At 39.5% G+C, this 27,963-nt stretch overlaps 1 protein-coding gene across 5 annotated transcripts in view; it reads right to left on the bottom strand.

Moving 5' to 3' along the window:
- CSMD3 (CUB and Sushi multiple domains 3) overlaps nt 1-27,963 on the bottom strand; it is a 1,204,651-nt gene that overhangs the window by 903,126 nt on the left and 273,562 nt on the right. For 4 of the 5 annotated variants that reach the window (XM_073330296.1, XM_073330291.1, XM_073330295.1 and 1 more), the window contains exon 4: nt 20,627-20,821. The exons of the other annotated variant lie outside the window; for it this stretch is intronic. In XM_073330296.1, coding sequence (XP_073186397.1) covers nt 20,627-20,821 — 195 coding nt within the window. The remainder of the gene's footprint in view (nt 1-20,626; nt 20,822-27,963) is intronic. 5 annotated transcript variants of the gene reach the window in all.

Raw genomic sequence — 27,963 nt, 5'->3', positions numbered from 1 at the left:
TGTATCTGTAGTATACAGGCATGGTTTCCCTTAAATTCATTTTAGCTAACATACAAGTAGCTGGCCTTAGTTACTGAATAACTGTTTAATACCACATGTATACTTTAAAGTATTTTTGATAAACATTTATGGTGCAAGATAAAAGGATCCCAAAAAAAGCACAAGGAGCCTTGATCTCTTGCACCCATGCTCCAAGGTCAGCCACTGGGGACAGACTTCATGAATGGTGCTAGCTATAACAAAGGAGTGGAGGAAGGTGGACCATAACCTATTCTCACCACATGAAAAACTGGATTAAAATGATAGTCTTCTCATTAGTTAACAGTATTATTCAAATATTCATTTTGGGTTACACACACACACACACACACACAAAATGTTGATTATTATACAAAGAGAAAATCTGTCTGAATATGGTTGAGATGCAGGCCCATTATGTGATTCCAAAAACTGTGTTCAAATATTTAAATTGTTTTACTGCTTTACCAGATAAGAAAAGTCTCATTTAACATTCAATATTATACCTGAAAACAATTATGCTTGACAATCTGGAAAAGTATTGCAAAATTACCTTCTGATTACAGTTTTTAGGCTCCAAGCTATTGAAAATCCATTTTGTTCTGAGATAAAATGGAAAACAGTAACTTATGGAAAAGATTTTTTTTTTAAAGCTCTTTGTCAATTCTGTTTAAATCAAGGTTTATGTGTAATCCAACCTCAAATATATTAAAGGTAAGCTTCTCATCTGTATATACATTTCAAAGCTTTTAACAATAAATTCTAAGGTCCTGATTCTGCGAAGACTTATGCACGTGAATTCAATGGGAGTACTCACTTGGGGCCTAAACCTACAAAGTTGCAGACCAACTTGCATGTATCATAATACCAACAATTTCAAAGGTGGGCATCTAGAGGAAGCAGCAAAATTCACATTCAGGCACATAGGTGGCCTGATTTTGTAGGTGCTGAGTACCTGCAGATCCCATTAAAATAAAATGTTAAAATAATCCCCTTCCTTCAGTTATAATAGTACAACTAAATAATGAGGTGATGACTGCCATCTTAGCTGTGATGAGGTAGTGGAGGACCTACAAAGATAAAAACACAAGCCTTTACAGACTGAGATAAAAGACTAAACCCTAGAGCTGGCAATTGCAACAGGCTCTCATCTTCGGTGGATTATGCACAGAAGGGAACACCTAACACTCACTCACCAGTGGGTTATAATGATGCAACGTTTGAAGGTTAGAACTTACTGAAGGCACCTACCTATAAATATTTATGCTGGTAACCATGATCACCCAAAGGTGAGTAGTGTCCCCAGCTGCTGACCCTAATAATACAAATAATACCCTAATAATACAAAAATTCAATCCTAAATTTTCCCACTGACAATTTTTAAATTTAGAAATAATGGACAATAGAGATTAAGGCCAAACATTTTGAACTCAGCTACAAGAAGTTAAGCAGTTCAGTCTGAATTTAAGCACCTAAATAGATGACCTGCGTATTTCAAAATTGACCATCTTTTTGTACAGTGCCGAGCAGAATGGGGCACTAGTCTGTGAGTTGGGCTCATAGGTACTACTGCAGTACAAATAAATAAATAATGGGAAATGTGTGAGCATTGTCATGAGATCTGGCAGGAAGCATCTCTGAGTTGTTTGTGAAAGCATACGCTAGAAAACTTTTTTTTAAATTTGGAAGCCTGGAGGCCTAGATGAAAAGGTTTAGGGTCTCTAAAATAATAAAAACATGAAAAAGGGATTGCATATAGTAGTAGCTGAACACTAGTGCTGCACATGGGTGTGACAGTTGGGCCAAGTAATCCACCATCTGTGCAGTCTCCTCATAAAACTGATGAAATTTTTCCATGCAAATTAGCTGTAGCATAAACATGGTGACCGGCTGAGTAACTTCTGAAATTACAGTGATCTAAGAATCTTGGCATGACATAGATACATGCCTTACTGTAGCTTTACATGGCATAGGTGTTATTTTCTAAATTCAAAATGGCTGAGAATTTAAAAACTAGATGATTACAGACTGAATCTCAGTGATTACTGAACCTGATGATATTCTGATTAAAAAGGGCCCTCAACCATGCTCCCATGCTAACATCACTTCCCACTGACTTTCTAGGCAGGGTGGCACACAGAGTGATAATCCTAAACTCTTATTATATAGATTTTAAGTATTTTAGGAATTTATCAAGCCAAAAACTTTTACTACTTAGGATAGTTAGCAACCTCAGAACCCTCTCCTGATTCATCAGAGAAAATGGAAGAGAATAATCAAAAAGGTCAGAAATTGACAATGCTTCGGGAGATGAATACTATGTGTGGTATACTGAAAACTTTAAAATGTAATACTGTCATAAATATAAAGGGAAGGGTAACCACCTTTCTGTATACAGAACTATAAAATCCCTCCTGGCCAGAGGCAAAACCCTTTCACCTGTAAGGCCTTCTTGAACAAGAGGGTACCAATCTGCTGGATTTCTGTAAATACTGGATGAGAAAATTTCTAAATTTAGATAGGGATGATGGAGAAAAGCATATAGGATTAATGGAAAAGGCTCGATCACTGATGAGGAAGAAGCCAGGGAACTGACTGTAACACTTGTTGGTTTCTTTGCTAAAGAACAAAATGTAATATCAGAAGCTGCAGCATGAAGTGAATTATTATTTTTACAGATGCTGGAAATTGAACCCAGGCCAAGAGGAGAGACAACAATTTGCTAATGTATACTTCAATGTAACATGCAGCAAAAATAGAGTTATAGAAATGTGAATTAATTCTCACCCCACAAATAGTATATATCAAATCATTGGACATCTCTTAGCATCTTCAGATACTTTGCACTTCTATAACATCTTTTATCCGATGATCCTAAATCCTAAAATAACTTGCTTATATAATAGGAGTAGTACAAAGCTACACTGTCACTCATGGAGAGACAGGACGCATCCTTTAGGATGGTGCAGCATGCACCCATATTCTGGGTCTGGAGGGAGGGTATGTTAGGAAATGTACATGTATCTTTTCAGCCCCTCACCCCCACCCCAAGACAATAGAAAGGATAAGTCCTTGTGTTTAGGAGACTGCAGGAGCTGACACTGTGAAAGTAGAAAAGGTTCCTTGCATACAACCACCCCCAAACCTTGCACATCCAGACAAGGGTGAATCCCTACAATCTGGCCCTAACTAATTACACCTCATCATAATGCCACAGTGAATTAATTAAAGGATATAAAGGAATTATTTTGCCTACCACCTAAATGCAACTGCCTCTGATGTGAAACCAGAATGGCATAACAGTTTAGGACAGGATGCGTATTCGTGTGCATCCTCAGAAGAAACACAAACACAGCTGAAAACACTGAAAAAAACTAACAAATATTTTTCTCTTTGACATATCACATGTATATGAGTAGGTTTGGCAGAATTTGTTGTTTTGTTTAAAAAAATCAATGAATAATATCAGTGTCTATTTTAAAGCATTTTTTCCATTTTCATCTATTTAAATTTTCACAGTTTGGGGAAATTATGGGGAGTACTAATTATTTAATGAAAGTTGACATATAAGATTCAAAAAGTTAACGTTTTATAACCATTAAAACACAAATTGTCAACATCACATGTCAAAATATAGAGAATACATTTCTTATATCAAACTCTAATAAGTTCTAAAGCAGCATTTTTCTTACTTTGCCTGTATGTAAATTTCTGTTATTATCAATGGAAATAATTTTTGTTGGTTTGTGTTTATAGTGAAATCCTTCCAACTCTATATATGAACGGTTGACTTCCGTGCCCATTCCCTTCTCCTACAGGGGTGCTCTTCACAAGTCAAGAACCATTGGACTAAACAACCATGCCTGTGAAGCTTTACCACAAGCTTTTACTTACATTTCACTGCTTTTGAAGCAGGCCACTACCACAACTTTCTTCTGGCTGGGAGCATGGATCACACTGCTCATTAGGTTCACTGCTAAGCAATACTCTCCCTTTCCTCTATTACTGGGCCATGAAAATTAGTCATTTTTGGCAGACTTTCTAGGAAGCTTGAAGCTCTGACCTGGAAAAATCAATTCTCCTTTCCTTTCATGAGAGTAGTTGAGAGAGAAAGTTAAAACATATCTATCTCTGGTCTGCATTAGGGCCCTATCACCTTGGTGCCTAGTCACTGCACAATATTAGGAAATACCAAATTATATAACAAAAGTGGCACAATTTCTGTACATTTCCATGCATTGGGGTGTCCTAAGTATAAAACAATGGTAAATTTTAACGTGATTTAAGGTTTCACTGACTTTTTTTATGGTTAGAGTCTGACGTTTTTGGAACCACCAACAACAGCACACAGGTAAGTGCACCTCTTGTGAATCTACTACTTTCATAGGTTGATTTTAAATCTCATTTTATGACAGCTATGAAGTGTCTATAATATATAAACAACAAGCAAATAAATAGAGGACATACAGCTCCCTGAAAAATAAAATAACCCCATAGCACTAAATAACATACTGCTGTGAAACACAATCTGTAAAAGAAAAATCATTTCTCCCTGTACTGAAGCTTGGAGAAAGATAGAAGCATTTGTAACATTATTTTAAGAGTACTGGCAACCAGAACAGCAGGAATGATTTGACAGTTTTTCCTTAATAGGATTTAAGTACCAGAAATCTCATCATTCAACTCTGAGAAATAATTACAAGGTAACTGATTATAGTAGATTTGTCAGGGGTAAATCAGCAATAACGTGGGTTCTCCTTAAAGGTACAGTCCACACCGAGAATATTTGGGAATATAGCAGGCATGTGATTACCTACTCTGTAAAGTTTTGACTGATCCAAGCTTCCCTTTTCCTCTACCTTTAAGTGCTCTAAGTACCTGAGCACAATGCAAAACGGCTGTTTGAACAGTTGCATCTTGCATCTGCTATGGCTCTTATAGAGGAAGAAGAACTTCAAAAATCTGGAAGTCAGAGAGGGAAGGTAACAAAGCATTGTTCCCCATGATGGATGGAAACGGAGATTTTGTAGGCCATCATAAAGGTTATCCATGAGAAGGGAACACAGACCTAGGAGAGGTCATAAGGTGAGGGCCTAGCTAATACAACAAATGATGCCTCAATTATACTTTTGTAACCCCACTGAAGACAGTGGTTGACAGGTGTAAATGAAAATGTAATTTCACCTGCAGCAGTTTTATTGCTGCTGGTGATAAACGAAAAAAATGCAGTCTGGCTTTCAAAGCCTAGGTTGACTACACAGGACTTGTGGTTAGAAAAACACCTTTTAATATGTAAATTGAGTACATTTGGTATGGAATCAGGGAGACACAATGAATGCAGAACCCAATTTTGCTAATTTACAGATACCTCTCAGACGTTTTTAAAAGACTTTGTGTAATAGCTTTACAAGCTTTAGGTGAGGTTTTTCAGGAGTGGGTGGGTGAGATTCTGTGGCCTGCGTCGTGAAGGAGGTCAGACTAGATGATCATAATGGTCCCTTCTGACCTTAGTATCTATGAATTTTAGCCCCTTGTCTTGAAGTGAGCGCTGTGGGAGTGGATCCCTGTGCCCTGTGCCTTATTGAAGACAACAGGCCTCTGCAGGGGCAGAGTAGTATACATATATACATAAATTCTGTACACCTCGGTAAAAACAACTGCACTGATAATTAGAGTGCATGACTTTGACACTTTGTCCAATTGTGTGTGTTTTAAAAAAGGGTGGATGAATTAGCTTGGATAGAATCTGAAAAATACTTGAAGTATCACCGAAAATCTAAAGAAAATCTAAATTGAGAGATTTTCTTATTTGTTTTTGTTTTTTAAAAGTTTCAATAGATTTTTCTTAAATTATATTAACTTTCATTTGGAAACCTTAGCTTTTCCTGGTACTGTCTGGAGTTAAAAGTGCTGAAAAACTGAAAGGAAAACTGTTTTCATGATATTTCCAGCCTCATTGGAAGCAGGAAGCACCATGAATCTTGCAAAAACAGGTTTCAAGCCCAATTCTATGTACACAAATGTTGGAAAAAGCATTTCATTAGATTTTATGTGAACTTCCCAACCTCTGGATCTTCTCTCCTTAGTGCTTTCAGTCATACACATAAAAATAGAAGATCCAGGAATTTGGGTCCCCTAAACATGTGAGTGTTGCATTTTACCAGATACAGGTAAAAAATTGGAACTTGGAATAGAATTTGTGACCAGGCTATATTATACAAGAGATTTATAGATTGTATTAAATAAACAGAAAAGAATTCTGGGAGCTTGGCCAGATTTGTCTACTGATCCTGGAAATATTTCTTTGTGATTTGTGCCTTACCAGTAACACTAAATCCAAAGGCAACCCAATAGGATGAAAATCTGTCCATCTATCTGGAACACAATAATTATTTCTAATATAAGAGAGCAACAATTCAACAACTAGTAAAGAATGACACTTCAGTGAGATTATACTATCTGAGAAATTACTTCAAATCCAGAATGCTATGTTTAAATATGAAACAGGGATTAAAATAAGCACTGTAAACTAAATGTGTGAGAAAACTACCAGGACCCAGACTGTCATCACTAAACTACAAAATGTCAGCTGAAGGTCTTGGCTGGGCCTCAAATAAGGCAATACTAAGAACTCCACATATTTCCGATAGCTATATATTTTGGAATATTGCTATGCAGAATTATTGCTTTCCCGTGTTACAGGAATCTCACAGGCAACACCTCCAAGTACAGCTTTGATTGTGGTGGTCTTATTTTGCTGTTTTTCTTTATTAATAGCCAATAAATTGCAAAAAAATGTCCAGAGACTTTTAAATCCCAATACATGAGCCAGGATCCTGGATCAAAATATAGTGGACCCAAATAGGTTAAGAAAGATCAATGAATAAGATCAATGAGCTCTGTTTCTGTGAGTAAGCTACTTTTCACTGACAGGTTTCAGAGTAACAGCCGTGTTACTCTGACAACTCTTTACACAATGTGCAGGAAATAGCTCAACTTGATTGTCATGCACATTGTGTAAAGAGTTGTCACTTTGGATGGGCTATCACCAGCAGGAGAGTGAATTTGTGTGGGGGGGGTGGAGGGTGAGAAAACCTGGATTTGTGCTGGAAATGGCCCACCTGATGAGCACTTTAGATAAGCTATTACCAGCAGGACAGTGGGGTGGGAGGAGGTATTGTTTCATATTCTCTGTGTATATATAAAGCCTGCTGCAGTTTCCACGATATGCATCTGAGGAAGTGAGCTGTAGCTCACGAAAGCTTATGCTTTAATAAATTGGTTAGTCTCTAAGGTGCCACAAGTACTCCTTTTCTTTTTTCACTGACAGTTTGTTCCAGCATAATTACTTGGAGGCCACTGACTGTATTATTATTCTGAAGACAAAAAAAAAAAATCTCCTCCATACAGCCTGTACTACATGTTGCATAGGCTCAAACTGATAAATACTGTCAGAAAGTTCAAATTTCACTTTAAAAGGAGGAATGAATTAATACTTGAAAGACAAGATTCAGTTTCCATAGAGGAATCAATTATCTTTCTTTGGTTTCAGTAAAGATATAGCCTTGAAGAATGTTAAAGCATCAAGGCAGAATTTCAGCAATGGAATTTATCTTTTACCTCCAGCAGCATTTCTGGCAATTACCTGTGCTCTTAGGGTAATAATTCAAAACCTTTAAAGGGTTTTCACTGAAGAGAAATTATTTTTGCTACTGTTGCCTTCCAAATTTAATAGGTTACTTTATATCTTAGTGTTTGCACAGTGCTATTTAGCATCTAAGTAGTATTCTTGTAATTCACATTTATATACAGGTAAACCCTAATTTTATGGATTAACTGCAAAAAAACCCCAAAGCTTTTGTAAAGCCAAAGATTTCATAAAATCTGGAGAAATAACAAGCCTAGTGAAAGGCTGGAGGCTCCAAAGTTGTTTTGAATTAAACAGTTTAATAAAAATGAGTTCATAAAACTGGAGTTTACCTGTAGTTCCTTCCATTTCAAAGTATCTCAGTGTGCTTTACAAAATATTATATATGCCCATAGAAGGGTAGGAAGTGAAATAAAATACTATATTCATTTGAAACTGTAGTGATATAATTAGGTACTATAAACAGAACATACTTTTCCAAATTAGAATTAGTCCAGGACTGCAGATCTAACACCTCCCCTCTTACAAAAGTATGAAGGGATCTTTAAGATACACACTTGGCCAGGACATAGTTTTATATCATGTATGAAGGACTGGTGATGTATTAGCATGAAACCCCCTACTACTATGCAGCGGCATTGACGTCGTTGATCTAATCCTCAGGGCAAATAATTTAAATTGTTGCCTGCTGTCATCCCATGACCTTTTTCAGCGTTGCAGTTCTTCAGGTTTCTCACTCCCATTCAATATATTTGCTTCAAATTAATTTTCCCAGATGAATTCATTTACATTTTTCAGGTGTAAATCTCACTTTGTTATATCTCTGTAACAGTGTTTGTAAATATGTAGTTCAAGGACATCTGAAAATATGATTCATATGTTATTTACTCCTCACTCCACATTTTTAAAGGAGACTTTTAAAAAGGCCAGACCTAAAATTCTGTACCTAGTGTTTTGTAACTGCCCCTTGTTTCAATCCTGAACTAGTGCCAAGATTTTTGCCATCTTGTTTAATTCCATGTTTGGTTATTTTAAGCAGAGACTGTGCTTCTCTTTTCTATTTCAGTACTTGTACCCTCAAAAAAAATGAATAAATAAAATAAAAGGTCACCCATGATCTTCATTACCAGTTTTGATCTCATGGCTAGTTGTAGATCCTTTGGGTCAAGTATGGCCCATTTCCACTTCTTCCGTTTCTGTTGCTCCTGTATTAATTGCGTGCATCTGTGATGACATTCCCTTCATGAGCATTATCCCTGAAAATTTATTCTATGCCCACTAGGTAATACTATCCCTCATTTAGAGTAATTTCTATTTCTTCTTGCCTATTTCCCCATATTCCCTTTTTGTGGCATCGTCTGGTTCAAGGGACTACACATGTCACCACTGAGAAAGATACTGCCCTAATCAATGCAAACACAGGGGACTATAGACATATTCACTTTGGGCCAGATCATCTGCTGACTTCAGTGGAACTATGACTATTTACACCAGCTGATGATCTGTTCCCTTGCCTATAAGAGGAAGTCCAAAATCATGTCAAAATGAGTTCCTAAAAGGTCCTTGATGTTCTTGTTAGACAGCTCCTTTCTGTATTGGTGGAGATTCCTGCCCTCTCCTGGTGATGTGACACAGAATTTTGTATACTGCAAAATAGCAATATGCAGTCCAAATCCTTTCCTTTAAAATGACTTGGATGAAAGCTGGATTGTGGTAGTCAGTTGAGGATTCTCACCCAAATACATTAAATTGCCAATTAATGCACAAGTTGGAACTATATAACTCTTCAGATTACTATACTGCTCCATAGCCTGGCTAGAGCTCAAATAGCCCTAGTACTAGAAACAGCAAAGTATATCTAAACTTGGGAAATGTCACTGATCATTTGGAATTAGGCTTAAACATCCCTTTAAGGGCTTTGATATTGAAGAGAAGGTCAGCCTTTGTGGGCTGATGGGGTCTTACGTTTATTGTGAAAGTCATATTCTAATATGAACTATAAAAATGAATGGGATTGATTTTTTCAAACATACATCCATAATATTAAAATATGCATATAAGAATTTGTCTTTTTCCTAAAAAATAATTAGTCATCTTTATCTATCTGTTGTCCCTTGTCTTATTCTTAGATTATAAACTCTTTAGTACACATACCATCTTTTTGTTCTGTATTTGTACAGCACCTAGTGACTAGGACTACAACAGGGTCCTGGTCCATGAGCTCCCCCTAGGTTGTATGATAATACAAATAATGAATAATAATAACAATAATTCCAGCAGGTAAGAAAATATCTAAATATCTCTGCATTGTGGAAACCCACCATGAGGGCCATGTATGAATTTTGACAGATATGCACAATGGTTACTTGACATTCAGCTAATCATAACTTTGAAAAGAGTTTTGTTACATAGACATTTTCTTTATAAATGAAGAGTAAGAAGACAAAGCTCTGGAACATTAATCCAATTAATTGTAGACAATGAAAGTATCTGAAAGTCATATTTAAAACATAACAGGTACATTTTTGTGGCTGAGAAATACATACCACATTATTATTTTTGGGTCTGTCAATAATATCTATTTAGTGTAACACTGTATATTTATAAATATTTATATTATTTTATAATACCATGCTTCCTGACTCTCATCTCATGTCAGTGTTGGTCAGGAGCAGCAACTGCAGTGAATTCAGTGGAGTTTCACCACTGCACAACTAATTTGAGTAAGTTCAGGATTGGGTATTATGTCTCTATGGACAGAGACAGAAGTGTGCGTGCACACACACACAGATTATTCCTCATCAGGATCAACTATATTTGTTCACATAAACTGTGACTGGGACTGTACATTTATGTGAAATGACCCTGATAATGAGAACCAAATATTGTGCTGAGATAATGACACCGAGATAATGAGAAAAGGCGAATATGCCAAGATATGATAGAAAGCAATGTCAGTGCAGTTCATACGGGTATATGTTTGTTTCCATTTTATTGTATAAAAATTACAGATTTCAGAGGCAACTAAGATCTTTCAGCATAAATATAAACCACAAAATGAATTCTTCCCCCCTCCCATTTACACCATGCTGTTATCTCAGTTGAAAATCCTTTTTCATCAAACTAAAAACACAAAATAAAAACTATTCTCATGTGTAATTTGGGGGGGACTGTCATTACCATTTGTAGACTGTGGTACCATCTGAGTTCCTTAATCTAAGAACTGTGGGAACCTCAGCCATTCATGACTACTGAGTTAGGTTATTAGCTTTAAAATATCTCAACTGGAATTTAAAATGAAAAATGAAAAAAATGGGCTTAGTTATCAGATATATAAGTCATTGCTTTCTTTCAGAGATACATTTTTTGGTATTGCAATTAAGGTTTTCGCTTTCTTTTCTTTTTTATTTTTAATTTAACAACCCAATGTGGGTTAAATTCAAGTCACTTAGGGCAAGATTGAGATTTAGCTTCAGCCCGGAGGAAGAGGTGGCATGTGGCTGCTCCTGGGGAGGAACTGTTATCCTGGAGTCTGTTCCTTCTTTGCTTCCAACTCATTAGTGGGGGAAAGTAATTTACTGCAGCCCTTTAGCTGGAGCAGCTTGCTTCCCTCCCCAGGCCATCTTAGCTCCACTGACTGGCACACTGGGGGTAGGTAGACTGTGATAGTGGGATGGAGGATAGATTTTACTTCCCCTACTCTCACTTTCTCTCCTGCATGGCCATGTAGAGCTAGGATACAAATCAACCTATAGGCATGGAGTGTGGCTTTATGGTTAGAACAGGAGCTCAGGGGAGCTAGGTTTTATTTATGACTGCCACTAAACCACTTACAAATCTGTGCCTCAGTTTATCCTTCTATAAAATGCATATATTACTGTATAATCAACCCCCAGGAATGCTGAGAGGTTGAATTGATTTTCTGTTTTTCAAAATGCTTTGAGATCCTCTGGATAAACGTAATGTATAGGCACAGAGTATTATTGATATTATATAAGCAGATCTGCTTCCTCTAGGAAAGCTTAGTATCCTGCCTCAATTTAGACCATCTCAGATGCATTTTTCCTACTCTCTGCCTTTATACCTGCCCTATAAATGCCAATCATTCAAAAATTAATCTGATTTACTTTACCAATGGGAATATATCAGTGATGTATAGTTAGCATAATTTTCCTCTCCAGCAGCTTCTGAATGCAGAAAATGGGAAAATATTTAATACTGAGCTGGATGCTCTAACTCAAATTTGACTCTTAGAACATTTTTGCATTATACAGATAGCTTGGAGCCTATATAAGGGAAGTAAATCCATTACACAATAAGAGAGAAAATACAATTTTTAGATAACCATGTTGGAAGGACAAGTATAGAATTCTAAGAACCATTTGGAGAGAATAAATTAATGACCTTTCCAGATTTAAAAATGCAATTTGACAAAGCATGGAAAATGAGCTTAATATACTGGACGATAATTAATCCAAAAGTCTAAAACACATCTTGCCCCCCACAAAATGTGCACCTCAGTCAGATGCTCAAGCACTCAGATTTGCTCTCACAACTGAGCTGAAGGTGCAGAAATGCCTGTGGAAAAAGTAAGGGCATAATTAAGTTGAATGGCTCATTCAATGTCTTTTCTATTTTTTCCAAACATTTCTTCTAGACACAATAGCACAAAAATGGTTGATCTGGATATCTGATGTGCCTGCAAACTGAACACTATTAAGATATAGTGTTGCCAAGAAGGCCAATGGCATTTTGGGATGTATAAGTAGGGGCATAGCGAGCAGATCGAGGGACGTGATCGTTCCCCTCTATTCGACATTGGTGAGGCCTCATCTGGAGTACTGTGTCCAGTTTTGGGCCCCACACTTCAAGAAGGATGTGGATAAATTGGAGAGAGTCCAGCGAAGGGCAACAAAAATGATTAGGGGACTGGAACACATGAGTTATGAGGAGAGGCTGAGGGAGCTGGGATTGTTTAGCCTGCAGAAGAGAAGAATGAGGGGGGATTTGATAGCTGCTTTCAACTACCTGAAAGGGGGTTCCAAAGAGGATGGCTCTAGACTGTTCTCAATGGTAGCAGATGACAGAACGAGGAGTAATGGTCTCAAGTTGCAGTGGGGGAGGTTTAGATTGGATATTAGGAAAAACTTTTTCACTAAGAGGGTGGTGAAACACTGGAATGCGTTACCTAGGGAGGTGGTAGAATCTCCTTCCTTAGAGGTTTTTAAGGTCAGGCTTGACAAAGCCCTGGCTGGGATGATTTAACTGGGAATTGGTCCTGCTTTGAGCAGGGGGTTGGACTAGATGACCTTCTGGGGTCCCTTCCAACCCTGATATTCTATGATTCTATGATTCTATATTACTCAGCAGACATTTTGGTGGGTTGGCTTTCAGTCCTATCGCTATTTAAATCATCATCATAATCATCATCATCCTCTCCACACCATAGGTGCATAAGGCAGAAGCCAAACAATAAAAATCATCCCTATCCTGGGCTTATTTTTTCAGCCCTTTTATGTTTTGATGTTGTAACGCTACTTCAGCCATTAGTGCACTATGGACTGTGACTTTAGGTCACACTTTCCATCTCTTATCCCCAGGTTGCCAATGAAATACTTGTTTAAGTAGCCTGTTATTGGTCATTCTTAAAAGATGTCCAAGAGACGTCCTTCTCTTCTTCCATACTATCTGTATTATGGAAGGTTGTCGTGCATAGTCTAGGATCTCCCCATTACTTACACACACACACACACACAGTGAGAGAGAGAGAGAGAGAGAGAGAGAGAGAGCTGGCACACTAGCTTCTGCTATAGTTAAAGCTGTCTAAGTATTTCTATTCTAAGATTCTCCTATCAGGGAAGGGTTACGCACTTTCTGAAGGACAAAAAGCCTTCCTTAAAGTAGTTCTTATAACTGGGAAAAGATTAGATGAAAGTGAGTTAATTCCATGCTTCTGTAATTACCTCTGTGTGGGATCTGTTCCACCTCCCTTCCTGAAGAGAGAGCCTCCAGGAATTTCTACAACAGAAATAATTTCCCTACCAGAGGATATAGGAATAAATTAGTATCCCTTCAAATATTTGGTGCTCAATGTGTTCTATATTCTGTCAGAAAATTCCCAACATGCTTTATTGGTAAGTGTGGATGTTTGGGACCCTACTGTGCTCAGGTGGTCTCTTCAGATTATTTTTGCATATAAAGAGCAAAAGATAATACTTAAACTGGCATTGACAGGAATTCAGCAAAGAATTTTTGCTCAGCCATCAGAGTTTTGCTTTTAATGGGAGGTGCAACCCTACTTCCTGCAATCTCCACAACTTCATATCATGGAATCCTGGGAAGGAACCTCAGGACATGCAAGCCCTCTTCCTCATTTGGCTGGCTGCTTCATTTCAGAGCTCAGCTATGGAAAGCCTTCTTAGGACAGAAGAATTGCTTCCCCATTAAAATGCTGAAGGGAACTTAATGAGCATCATGTAACTTCCAATATAAATTTCATGAGCCAAATTGCTATATATGATGAGAGGGCAGGGTTGATACCACAACTTTGCTGTTGGAAAGTGGACTCACAATGTCAGATTAAATAAATAAATAAACCATCCTCTCTTGAATGAGGTGAAGGCTCTTTTGCTTCTGATCCTTGAATGCTTGTATAGTTTAAAGGGTGGTGTATTTCCATTGGATACTGACCCTTTGCTTGTCCATATTCCATTGCTTCTCCAACCTGGATGAATGTTTATATCTGTAACTACCAATTCCATATTATTTGTATTTCTTTCCTTGTTACCCCTTACATCTAAATTAGACTCCCTTATCTAGTGTAGCAGACCACCACTTAGCCTTTTTGCAGCATTTACATGTTCAAAGCTCAGCTCTCCGTGACTCTACTTGCAACTGTGAGTGCTGAGTCCTGGGCTTTCAAATTAAGCACCCATAAAATAAGGACTATAACATCTGAAAAGTTTAGTTTAAGACCAGATTTTAAAGATATTTATACATTGCTCCATTCAGTAAGTAATTTAGACAGATAAGTCCTCTTTTCAGAAGCAATGTAGGCATTGATTTCAATGAGAGATGATTTTCTTAAGTATTTTTGAAAATCCCACTAGTTGCCTATTTGCATCTTTAGGTGCCTAAATTCCTTTAAAAATCTGGCACTGAAGGCTGTCTGTAATTCTGAGCCGAACTCTGGAAGAGGCAGGGACAGAATCTAATTCTCCAGAATGGTCATCCTTCCTCTTCCTGCAGTCCCTTGCTTCATTCACTACACACCTTCCAACCTCTGCAGAAAATGAAGTGGTGTTCTACAGACAACTATGTCATTAACTGCACAATCCTGATTCATGCCTTTTGTTCCATCCAACCAGTGCACTGAATGAAGCAGGGGTCCTGTGGAAAAAAATATCATGGAATCAGAAGAACCTGTATCAAGGATTGCCAGGTGTCTGTTTTTCGACTGGAATGCCTGGTTCAAAAGAGACTCTGGTGGCTTCAGTCAGCACCACTGACTGGGCCATTAAACGTCCGGTCAGTGGTGTGGCAGGGCTAAGGCAGGCTCTCTGACTGCCTTGGCTCTGTGTGGCTCTCAGAAGTAGTGAGATGTCCCCCGTCCAGGTCCTACACGTAGATTCAGCCAGGGGGCTCCGCACGCTGCCCCTCGCCCCAGGCACCAGCTCCACAGCTCCCATTGGCCGAGACCCATGCCCAATGGGAGTTGAAGGGGTGGCACCTGCGGACAGGGCAGTGCGCAACGCTGCCTGGCTGCACCTCCGCGTAGAAGCCGGAGGGGGGAAATGCTGCTGCTTCCGGCAGTTGCCTGAGATAAGCGCCCCTGGAGCCTGCACCCCCTCCCATGCCTGAACCCCCTTCCTAAGCCCTGATCCCTTCCCATCTGCCGAATCCCACAGCCCCAGCCTGGAGTCCCCTCCTGCACCCCAAACCCCTCATCCCCAGCCCCACCCAGAGTCTGCACCCCCAGCTGGAACCCTCACCCACACCCTGCACTCCAACCCCCGTCCCAGTCTGGAGTCCCCTCCTGCACTCTAAACCCTTCAGCCCCAAACCAGAGCCCTTTCTGCTCCCCAAACCCCTCATCCCCAGCCCCACCTCTGAGCCTGCATCCCCAGCCAGAGCCCTCACCCTCTCCCATATCCCAAACCACTGTCTCAATCTGGAGCCCCCTCCTGAACCCTGAACTCCTAATTTCTGGCCCCATCCCAGAGCCTGCACCCCCAGCCAGAGCCCTCAACCCCTTCCACACCCCAACCCCCTGAGCCAACCCAGTGAAAATGAGCAAGTAAGTGAAGGTGGGGATAGTGAGTGATAGAGGGAGGTGGAATGCAGTGAGCAGGGCAGGCTCCCCAAGAAGGGGCAGGGCCTCTGAGAAGGGGTCTGCCTCAGAGAAGGGGCAGGGCAAGGGTGTTTGGTTTTGTGGGAGTAGAAAGTTGGCAACCCTAACTGTATCACAGTGCATGTGGACAAAGAGATTGAACTACGGTTGCATGGGTAACTTTAATTCTGGCATCACCTAACTTTTGAGTGCTTCCATATGTTGCAACCTTAACATATTAAATATATCGTCTGTATAATTACTAGGTTTCTGAAAAAGCAAACTGCAGAAACAGAAATTCCATGATGTGGAATCCTACTGACTACTGGCTTAGAACCTTTAGATCTCATCCATTCTGCAACTTGAGCTAACAGAGTAACTGCAAAGATAGCAGTAGTAGGTTGTTATTCTTCAGGTGGACCAGAACTAACCTAGGATGGGACACACACTTTGCTAGTGAGTTTCACCGGTATTTGCTGACAGCAGAGGAATGGTGAGACTCAGGAATCTTTTCCATTCTCTTCTTCTGCCCTAGCTTGACTCCTTCTGCCTGTGTACCCTCCAGCCTGTTCCTGTTCCAGTGGTGTCTCTACTTCTCCCACACAGCTACTTATTCTTGTTTTCTCTGACTCACTCTGTGCTCTTTGTTGAAGTCTCAGTCTCATTAGGATTTAGTTGACAAACTCTGAGCACAACTATACTGAACATGTGCAAACTGAGATGTTTGCAAATGATATAATATAACACCTTTGGATTAAAAACAGTTTTTGTAAAATCTCTGGGAATTAAAATAAAATCATTTTCTTAACACTTTTTTTTCCCAATTAAAATTCATTTCCAAATTAAACAAAATATAGCAGCATTAGAATAAAAGTTTCCGTAATATAATTGCTTCTTTTATCTTGGAATAGAACAGCCTTTTAAAATATAAACGTCAGAATACTATCCCTGATTACCAAATTGTTTAATTAATATAACCTTTACAGAATGACAATATTATATATAACTTTGACCTTATTTATTAGCCTTCAGTGAATTATTCCTACCCTCCTGCATTATGCTGCAGCTTGCAATTTCTACATTATCTCAGAAATAGAAGGCAATATGATGAAACTCTTGTCATCTTTCACCATTAAAGTCAGTCTTATCAAAATTAATATGTCAAGGAAGCAGGCTTTATTTAAAAACTGGTCATGGATTATGCACAGTATAATTGACCACTTCACAACACAATAAACCCAAATTGTTTTTAGTTTAACTAACATTTTTGGACTTTTAGTAAATCCAATAAATATTACATTATTTCAAGGAATGCCTGACAGCCTTGTGAAAATTTCAGGTAAAAATTTTCAGTAGGTTATTATGGATACCAGTTGGCAATTGGGTTTTGAAATGAAGCAATGAGTCTATTGTGCTACTGATTACTGGAGGTACTCATTTTCCAGCAGAAATCAAAAGAGACTTGTAGAAACAAACCAACCAGCGCTCCCACCACTAAAAATGCTGAATCAGAGGAATCTGACGAAGCCTACTGGAATCTCCAAAAAACAAAAACAAAAAAACAAAAAGAACATTTGGTAACAAAAATATAGCATCTAAAAATGTGTAATGATGTCATTCCAGGAAACCTAGGCCACGATCCTGCATTTGCAATCTCCTGGTTATACCTTTGTATTCAGATGAAGCCCTGTTGATTTAAATGGGAATCCACCTAGATGAAAGGGCCCAACCACAAGGATCTGATTGCAGGATCACACTCCCAGGGAGAAAGATCATTCACTGAAATGACCTAAAAACGTGAATCCTTGGAATTTACCTGTGAATGATGAGAGACAGAGAATATCTGCCTACAAGAGTCTATTTCACAGGGATCCAAACATGCTACAAATTATGTAGTCCATTCCTAGTGTGCTAAAAGTGACTGCAGGGTTGTTTGGTTTGTTTCTTCTTTGGTTAGCTCCATTTACATTATGCTATGAATTTCACTGAGAAGCAGACAGTGAAATTCAGCAACTGCTGGAGTGGAAAATACTTTGACTTTTTGCACTCCAACTAATCAAAATAAAAGGGATCAAAAATCATACATTTATCTGAAAAAGATCACCAGGAATTATTCATCAGGAATTCCCCAGAATTGGAAGAAATTCCTTCCCGACCTCTGGTACATACATACACACACACATTCACTGCATAATATTCCTTCTTAATGTAAAGGCCATTGGTAGGGAGTGATAAGACACTTATCAGTGAAACTCCCTAAGGATGAGGATTTAATCAAGGAAAGTCTCCACCAGAAATTGAGGGAAAGCAACAGGAAGCTCATTATAGGGTAATCACTCTTAGCAAACTCCCGCAAAGTTATATATTGGATAATTAAAGCATTTTACAAAGTGGTGAGAAACCTGTTAAAAAGAAGTACCAAAGTCTACTATATCCAGTATAAGCCTAGGTATTTGTCATATGGAACACAGATTCATATATTTTAATACAAGATGGAGCCATTGTGATCACCTAGTCTGACTTCCTGCACGATCCAGGCCAAAGAACCTCACCCAATAATCTCTGCATTAAGCCCGTGATTTCTATTTGAGCTATAAGATATCTTTTAGAGAGACATACAGACTTGACTTAAAGTGACAGAGAATCCATCAAACACAATGTTAAGTTGTTTCAGTGGTGAATTATCTTCAGTATTAAAAATGTGTGCACTTTTTCTAGCCTGAATATTTTTTCTTTTGAAGTGGGGAGACCAGAATTGGACACAGAATTTCAGCAGTCTCACCAATGACATATATAGAGGTACTACCATCACCTTCTTCCTACTTGATATCCTCCTGCTTACACATTTGAGGATTATATTTGTGGTTTTAGCAACAACATTGCATGGGGATCTCATGTTCAACTGCTTATCTGCTATAACCCCTAAACCGTTTTTAGTGTCACAGCATTCTAGAATAGAGGCCCAATTTTGTTAGTGTGACCTACATTAATTTTTTCTAGATGTTTGTCCTGGCATTTATTAAAATAGATTTTGTTCAAGTAAGTATAGCTGCTGTGACAAGGTTGGGCCAGATGGCTACAGGAGTGTGATAGAAGGCAGATATATTAGCCCCAGGTTAAGTGGGGGTCCTGTTTATGTCCCATCTCAGCTGTTCCATGATTCTGTCTGGGATCAGTGTTAAACTAACCAGTTTATAGTTTACCTGGGTCATTCCATTTACCCAGTAAAATTCTGGCATGACTCTGGCTTTTTTCTTCCTACTCAATTTTTCTCCTGATTGTTTTCAGCTTTAGGAATGGGCTTTTTAAAGCAACAGATTACTGGCTGCCTTTATATTCTGTTTGCACATAAATTAAATTAAGTCATAATCCCCTGCACCTGGGAAGCCATCTATTCTTAGGCCTGTGATCAATTCATCTTTATCTACCAGAATGAGGTCTAATATAGTATTACCCTGAGATGGATGCAATACACTTTGTGCTAGAAAGTTATCTATAGTTTTAGGAGCTCCAATAATGTTTAACTGGTGGTAGCATGAGACCTTGAGTATATGTCCCTCAGATTGAAATCTACATAAGGTATTTCTCATGTTGAAACAAAATAGCTAAGAATAAAGGCCAAATAGTGCTTGCTTTACTTCTGTCATCAATGGATCCATTTCCATGAGTAAAAGTAACAGACATGTAAGATGACAGAAAGTAAATATTTGTTTTCATTTTCTCCCTCTGAACTTCATTTAGTAGAGGTAGCTAATTGATAACTTGTGTGATAAATTGCTCCCACTGATAAAACTTCCATTAACTTTATTAGGTGCAGCATTGGACTCTTGAAGAACAGATATCTTCAAAAGAGTGTGACCAAATGCTTCATGAAGCAGATCTGAAGAAATGATGATTCTCAGCCAGTATAATTGTAATGTATGAATGACCAATAAAAATAAGTAAATAAAAAGGTCAATAGTTTCTTCAGGAAATGTGCAGTGCTGTCCTATGATGGTGCATTATTTGTTGTAGTTATGAGATAATTTATTCCAGCACAGAAATATTTTTGAAAATTATTCTCTAAACTGTACTTTGCAATTGGTGACATTTTTCCAAATGTGAAGTGGAATTTGTATATTAGAAACTATATTGAGACATTATGACTAAACAACTATGTAATGTTCAGCATTCACTGTGCATAAGTAAATGGGCATGGTCATAATTTCTTCCATCTCCCCTTACTTCAAGAGGAAACTAAGTTACTGAATCCTTTTATAGGGTGTGGTTTACTTCCTCCTCGTGCTCAGCAATGCTGTCTGACTTCCCGCCTCATACCCACATAGGGAAATAACAATGTCATAGAGCCCCACCCCACTCCTAAATTCTTTTGTTTATTTCCCTGTGTGGCCACATCAGTCATATTCACAATCGAACACTAAGTATCTAGTTCAGAATTCTATCTTTTTCATCTATTGTAAAAGGGGGAAGAACTAGGTTTTAAAAACAGAACTGGCAGAACAATTAGGAAGGGCATACAGTAAGGCTGATAACAAGTAAATTGTTAAATTTATTTTAGAGAAATAGTAAGTTGCTTCAATTCATAAATGTACATTAAATACTTAAAGAAAGATTATCGTAGCATTTCTTACCTCTGCAGATAGGAACTGGGAAATCCCATGATGCTGTGTTCACTGAGTTAGCTATGCAGGTAAGCTGTGGGTGGCCATCCAAAATGTATCCAGTTACACAACTGTAGTGGATTTTATCACCAACATCAAATTTCATACCAGACAAGATACCCTTTGGTGGAATTCCTGGATTGCCACAAGAACTACTCTGTAACTCTGTAAGGGAAAATATGAATTTATTAATTATCATTTTTATATAAATCACTGTCTATACTATATTAACTATTTGTAAAAGTAAATTGTGACCATTTAGGGCAGGGGTGTGTCTTCATGTGTGTTGGTACAGCACTTAACACAATAATTTCCCCACGCTGATTTGGCCCTTTGAGAGTGTGGTATATTGAGGACGGTGTTGGAATTTCAAGCTATGTAAGGGATATATAACACAGATATGCCTTCGATGATTCAAAACTACTGATTCCTTCTGGCCCTCAAAAACTAGAAAAGCTATTCTCTGTTTACCCCAAAATAGGATCCACCTAAGAAGTAAAGAGAATAACAAAACGGTTCATACTGTGTGAGACACTTTCTCTAAGGACCCACAGATCAGCCAAAGTTGGGAGTTCCTCTCCCCAAGAAAGAAACTAAAATGGCTAAATGAGGGTACTGTTAATCACCTAGGCAAGAATCCTTCATAATTTCCATATGGATAAAACCTCTTTCTCCCTCCCAACCTACCTAAAAAGAAATCTAAGTTACCAAGGAAAAGTGACATATTGCCTTCCTATGCAAAGTGGCTCATTGCACATTGAGTGGATTAAAATATGGGTGAGGAAACTGCAAATTAAGCAAATTAGATATGATTGGCTGTAAAATGGAACATCAAACTGGGTAAACTGTTACCCCAAGAAATCCAAGCCACATGATTTCACCCCAAATTATAAACTGTACATTCTTTTCCTTGTAAATCAAATATACCATGGATAATTTTTCACCCCAAATTAGGATCTGCAGAGTTGCTTGCCTTGTGAGTCAGATCTACATCATTCTATAAATAATGACACCCCAATGTTCCACATTCTAATTACAGGTAGTGGGTGAAAGTATTTCCTTTTACCAGTTTTTAAATTGCCACATTTTAATTTCATTGAATGTCCCCTTGTTCTTGTGTTCCGAGAGAGGGAGAACAGAAGCTTCTGTTGATAGATATTGCAACCGCATGCAAAAGCTAAAATAATGGGGAATGATTAGGCCAAATGGCCAAGACTGTAACAGCTCCAGAGAAGTACCACCCCTCAGATGGCTTGCATATCCTGGTTCAAGACAGTCCCAGAGGAGAGGCAAGACACAAAAAAAGGACTAGGAATACAAAGGGCAAGCTTGAACCGAGAGAGTTTCAACAAATGGACTGACCTTTAGTCCAAGGGGGGACCCAAACCTGTTCAGGGGTTAGAAGGGCTTTAACCTGCCAGGTCCCTATAGGGCTGATGGGTCACTTCTGGTACGTTTAGTATGTGTCTAGATCTTTTATTGTTTTATATGTTTTCTCTGTAGGCTTTTGTCTTTTTTAATAAATATGCTCTGCTTTGAAAGAACAGTTTGGGTCACTATTATATCATTGACATTGTCCTTGGAGAGAAACTAAAGAGTAAGGGCTGACCATTTGTCAGATCCGCTTAGAATAATCAAAGTGAAGTGCAAGTGGACTGCAGCCTAAAACGCCCCTGGTCAGAAAGGAGAGGGACTTGGGTCCCTCTCCAGAGAGGTGTGTGCAAGAGACCTGAGCACAGAGAAGACCATGGAGTGGGAGTTAAAGGTGCAGATACCCTGAAAATTGTGACATTCCTGATCTATTTTCTTTATACCTTTCATTACTTTCTCTACTTTTATCATGTCCTCCTGCTTTTTTCTCCATTCTAAGGGAAACAAGGTGAAACTTTTCAATCTGTCTCCATAAGAGTTTTTTATGCCTTTGATCACTGTTGTCTGCCTTCAAAACCCCTCTATCTCAACCACCTTGATCCAGTGTTTAAAGTGTGTGTATATGTGTGTGTGGGGGGGGTAAACAGACATGGGAATTTTTTTAAACTCAAGGGGGATTGCTGAGGGACACAGAGATTCTACCACTGCTGCTACCACATACAGCTCCCAAGGCACCACTCCACTCCCCTATGGACTGGCACCACCCATGCATTGGCCTGTCAGCCCATCTTGGAGGGGAGCTGTCATAAATATAAAGGGAAGGGTAAACACCTTTAAATCACTCCTGGCCAGAGGAAAAGCCCTTTCACCTGTAAAGGGTTAAGAAGCTAAGACAACCTTGCTGGCACTTGACCAAAATGACCAATGAGGAGACAATATACTTTCAAAGCTGGAGGGGCGGGGGAAACAAAGGGTTCTCTCTGTCTGTGTGTTGTTTTTGCTGGGACCAGAGCAGGAATGCAGGTCAGAACTCCTGTAAAAAGTCAAAAAGAAAAGGAGTACTTGTGGCACCTTAGAGACGAACACATTTATTTAAGCATAAGCTTTCGTGAGCTACAGCTCACTTCATCAGATGCATTCAGTGGAAAACATAGTGGGGAGATTTATATAGAGAACATGAAACAATCGGTGTTATCATACACACTGTAATGAGAGTGATCACTTAAGGTGAGCTATTACCAGCAGGAGAGCAGGGATTATCACTACACAACCTTTTGTAGTGATAATCAAGGTGGGCCATTTCCAGCAGTTGACAAGAATGTCTGAGGAACAGTGGGAGCTGGGGGAGGAATAAAAATGGGGAAATAGTTTTACTTTGTGTAATGACCCATCCACTCCCAGTCACTATTCAAGCCTAAGTTAATTGTATCCAGTTTGCAAATTAATTCCAATTCAGCAGTCTCTCATTGGAGTCTGTTTTTGAAGTTCTTTTGTTGAAGAATTGCAACTTTTAGGTCTGTAATCGAATGACTAAAGAGATTGAAGTCTTCTCTGACTAGTCTTTGAATGTTATAATTTTTGACATCTGATTTGTGTCCATTTATTCTTTTACGTAGAGACTGTCCAGTTTGACCAATGTACGTGGCAGAGGGGCATTGCTGGCACATGATGGCATATATCACATTGGTAGATGTGCAGGTGAACGAGCCTCTGATAGTGTGGCTGCTGTGATTAGGCCCTATGATGGTGTCCCCTCAATAGATATGTGGACACATTTGGCAACGGGCTTTGTTGCAAGGATAGGTTCCTGGGTTAGTGGTTCTGTTGTGTGGTGTGTGGTTGTGTGGTGAGTATTTGCTTCAGATTGGGGGGATGTCTGTAAGCAAGGACTGGCCTGTCTCCCAAGATCTGTGAGAGTGATGGGTCGTCCTTCAGGATAGGTTGTAGATCCTTGATGATGCGTTGGAGAGGTTTTAGTTGGGGGCTGAAGGTGATGGTTAGTGGCATTCTGTAATTTTCTTTGTTAGGCCTGTCCTGTAGTAGGTGACTTCTGGGTACTCTTCTGGCTCTGTCAATCTGTTCCTTCACTTCACCAGGTGGGTATTGTAGTTGTAAGAATGCTTGATAGAGATCTTGTAGGTGTTTGTCTCTGTCTGAGGTATTGGAGCAAATGCGGTTGTATCGTAGAGCTTGGCTGTAGACAATGGATCATGTGGTGTGGTCTGGATGAAAGCTGGAGGCATGTAGGTAGGAATAGTGGTCAGTAGGTTTCTGGTATAGGGTGGTGTTTATGTGACCATTGCTTATTAGCACCATAGTGTCCAAGAAGTGGATCTCTTGTGTGGACTGGACCAGGCTGAGGTTGATGGTGGGATGGAAATTGTTGAAATCATGGTGGAATTCCTCAAGGGCTTCTTTTCCATAGGTCATCAATGTAGCACAAGTAGAGTAGGAGCGTTAGGGGACGAGAGCTGAGGAAGCGTTGTTCTAAGTCAGCCATAAAAATGTTGGCATGCTGTGGGGCCATGCGGGTACCCACAGCAGAGCCACTGATTGGAAGGTATACATTGTCCCCGAATGTGAACTAGTTATGGGTGAGGACAAAGTTCAGCCACCAGGTTTGCCGTGACATTATCGGGGATACTGTTCCTGAGGGCTTGTAGTTCATCTTTGTGTGGAATATTGGTGTAGAGGGCTTCTACATCCATAGTGGCTAGGATGGTGTTTTCAGGAAGATCACCGATGGATTGTAGTTTCCTCAGGAAGTCAGTGGTGTCTCGAAGGCAGCTGGGAGTGCTGGTAGCGTAGGGCCTGAGGAGGGAGTCTATATAGCCAGACAATCCTGCTGTCAGGGTGCCAGTGCCTGAGATGATGGGGTGTCCAGGATTTCCAGGTTTATGGATCTTGGGTAGCAGATAGAATATCCCAGGTTGGGGTTCCAGGGGTGTGTCTGTGCGGATTTGTTCTTGTGCTTTTTCAGGGAGTTTCTTGAGCAAATGCTGTAGTTTCTTTTGGTAACCCTCAGTGGGATCAGAGGGTAATGGCTTGTAGAAAGTGGTGTTGGAGAGCTGCCAAGCAGCCTTTTTGTTCATATTCCAACCTATTCATGATGCTGACAGCACCTCCTTTGTCAGCCTTTTTGATTATGATGTCAGAGTTGTTTCTGAGGCTGTGGATGGCATTGTTTTCTGCACGGCTGAGGTTATGGGGTAAGTGATGCTGCTTTTCCACAATTTCAGCCCGTGCACGTTGGCAGAAGCACTCTATGTAGAAGTCCAGTCTGTTGTTTCAACCTTCAGGAAGAGTGCACCCAGAATCCTTCTTTTTGTAGTCTTGGTAGGAAGGTCTCTGTGGGTTAGTATGTTGTTCAGAGGTGTGTTGGAAATATGCCTTGAGTCGGAGATGTCGAAAATAGGATTCTAGGTCACCACAGAACTGTATCATGTTCGTGGGGGTAGAGGGGCAGAAGGAGAGGCCCCAAGATAGGAGAGATTCTTCTGCTGGGCTAAGAGTATAGTTGGATAGATTAACAATATTGCTGGGTGGGTTAAGGAAACCACTGTTGTGGCCCCTTGTGGCATGTAGTAGTTTAGATAGTTTAGTGTCCTTTTTCTTTTGTAGAGAAGCACACAAAGTGTGTGTTGTAAATGGCTTGTCTAGTTTTTGTAAAGTCCAGCCAAGAGGAAGTTTGTGTGGAAGGTTTTTTTTTTTATGAAAGTGTCCAGTTTTGAGAGCTCATTCTTAATCTTTCCCTGTTTGCTCTAGAAGATGTTGATCAGGTGGTTCCGCAGTTTCTTTGAGCGCGTGTGGCACAAGCTGTCAGCATAGTCGGTGTGGTATGTAGATTGTAATGGATTTTTTACCTTCAGTCCTTTTGGTATGATGTCCATCTGTTTGCATTTGGAAAGAAAGATGATGTCTGTCTGTATCTGTATGAGTTTTTTCATGAAGTTGATAGATTTCCACTCCGTACGGCTAAATTCAGTGCCTTGCATAATGACAGGTTTCAGAGTAGCAGCCGTGTTAGTCTGTATTCGTAAAAAGAAAAGCAGTACTTGTGGCACCTTAGAGACTAACAAATTTATTTAAGCATAAAAAGTCAGTAAGCAATCTAGTTAGATATGCGTTAGATTCTATTTTGATTAAATGGCTTATAAAATAAGTTGTGCTGAATGGAATGTATATTCCTGTTTTTGTGTCTTTTTGTAACTTAAGGTTTAGCCTAGAGAAATTCTCTATGTTTTGAATCTGATTACCCTGTAAGGTATTTACCATCCTGATTTTACAGAGGTGATTCTTTTACTTTTTCTTTAATTAAAATTCTTCTTTGAAGAACCTGATTGCTTTTTCCTTGTTCTTAAGATCCAAGGGTTTGGGTCTGTGTTCACCTATGCAAATTGGTGAAGATTTTTATCAAGCCTTCCCCAGGAAAGGGGGTGTAGGGCTTGGGGGGATTTTGGGGGAAAGACATTTCCAAGTGGGCTCTTTCCCTGTTATATTTGTTAGATGCTTGAAGGTGGCAGCAATAAAGCCCAGGGACAAAAGGTAAAATAGTTTGTACTTTGTGGAAGTTTTAACCTAAGCTGGTAAAAAAAAAAAGCTTAGGGTTTTTTTCAGGCAGGTCCCCACATCTGTACCCTAGAGTTCAGAGTGGGGAAGGAACCACAGGACAGGAGCAAAGTTGAGCTTGGGGAGCAGCTGATGTAGCAGCTCTGGAGGGACCTGGCCAGGTGCAGTTTAGAAGTCTGGGAGTGGCCAAAAGAAGCCACAGGGGGCATGGAACCAGCCACCCAGCACTTTATAGCCACAGGCTCAGAGCCAGGCTAGCAGTGAGGGAAGAAGTGAGGAGGAAAGGGGATGGGACAGCAGAGGCTGCACCCCTGAAATGGGCCCCAAGATCTTTTTTCACCCCAGAAGAGACCCCAAGCCATCACTTCACCCAACCTCAAGAAATACCTTTACCCCATTGTCACTTCCCTCTTAATCTCCCCAAGAGAAATCCCCAATCTATTGTAATTTCATCCCTAATTCCTGAGGGAGACCCCTGACCATTTTCACCCCTTACACCTTTTCCCAGATAGACCCCAAATCTCACTGAATGTGACTGCACCCTCAGCCCATAACCCCAGAGAGACCCCAAAACACCAGAGACCCTAAACCCCAGAGAGACCCCAACCCCACTGAATCTCACTTCCTATACCCAGAGAAAACCCTCAATCAAACTTAATTTCACTGCACCCCAGTAGGATCTCTATGTCCAGAGACCCCCAAATCCCAGAGAGACCCCAACCCACTGAATCTCTACACCCCTCAGCCCTCAAATCCAAGAAGGAGATCCTGAAACCCAGCAAATCTCACTGAACCACCAGCCCCCTCTCCTCAGAGACTCCAATCCTAGTGAATTTCACTGCACCTTCAGCCCTCTATCTCCAGAAAGAGCCCAACCGCACTGAAACTCATTGAACCCCACAGATGTCCTATTCCCAAACTCACAGGAAGTATTTTGTTTCAATAATTTGTATGATGCATGTTGTCTAATTTGTATGATGCATTTAACACAACAATAAATACATATAAACAGCATAATGAACTAAGTTTTAATGCAATTATGTGATATATGTATAAAAGAAATGGTGAATTGTCTGTATCAAGTGCATGAAAATCTTACTTGGCTGGGGTTATGACAGACCCCCCTCCCCCTTTTTCTGATCACTTTAAGTACTGCCTTGACCTCAACTTTTAAAAAGAGGGATGCATTCAAAACTAATCTTGTCCCAAATCATTTGAAGCTTTATGCAATAATAGATTAAAATCCACAACATCATTTGCATCCAGAAATTAAGAGGAAGCCATGTAAAGGTTAGAGTACTACTGGATTTTGACAATTATGTTAAAAGCTACATATCTAAGGTATTTCACACCCACATCATAGTACT

This window comes from Lepidochelys kempii, chromosome 2, assembly GCF_965140265.1.
Source record: "Lepidochelys kempii isolate rLepKem1 chromosome 2, rLepKem1.hap2, whole genome shotgun sequence".
Taxonomy (NCBI): domain Eukaryota; kingdom Metazoa; phylum Chordata; order Testudines; family Cheloniidae; genus Lepidochelys; species Lepidochelys kempii.
The sequence above is the reverse complement of the archived record's forward strand: the minus strand, read 5'-3'. Positions and strand labels throughout refer to the sequence as shown.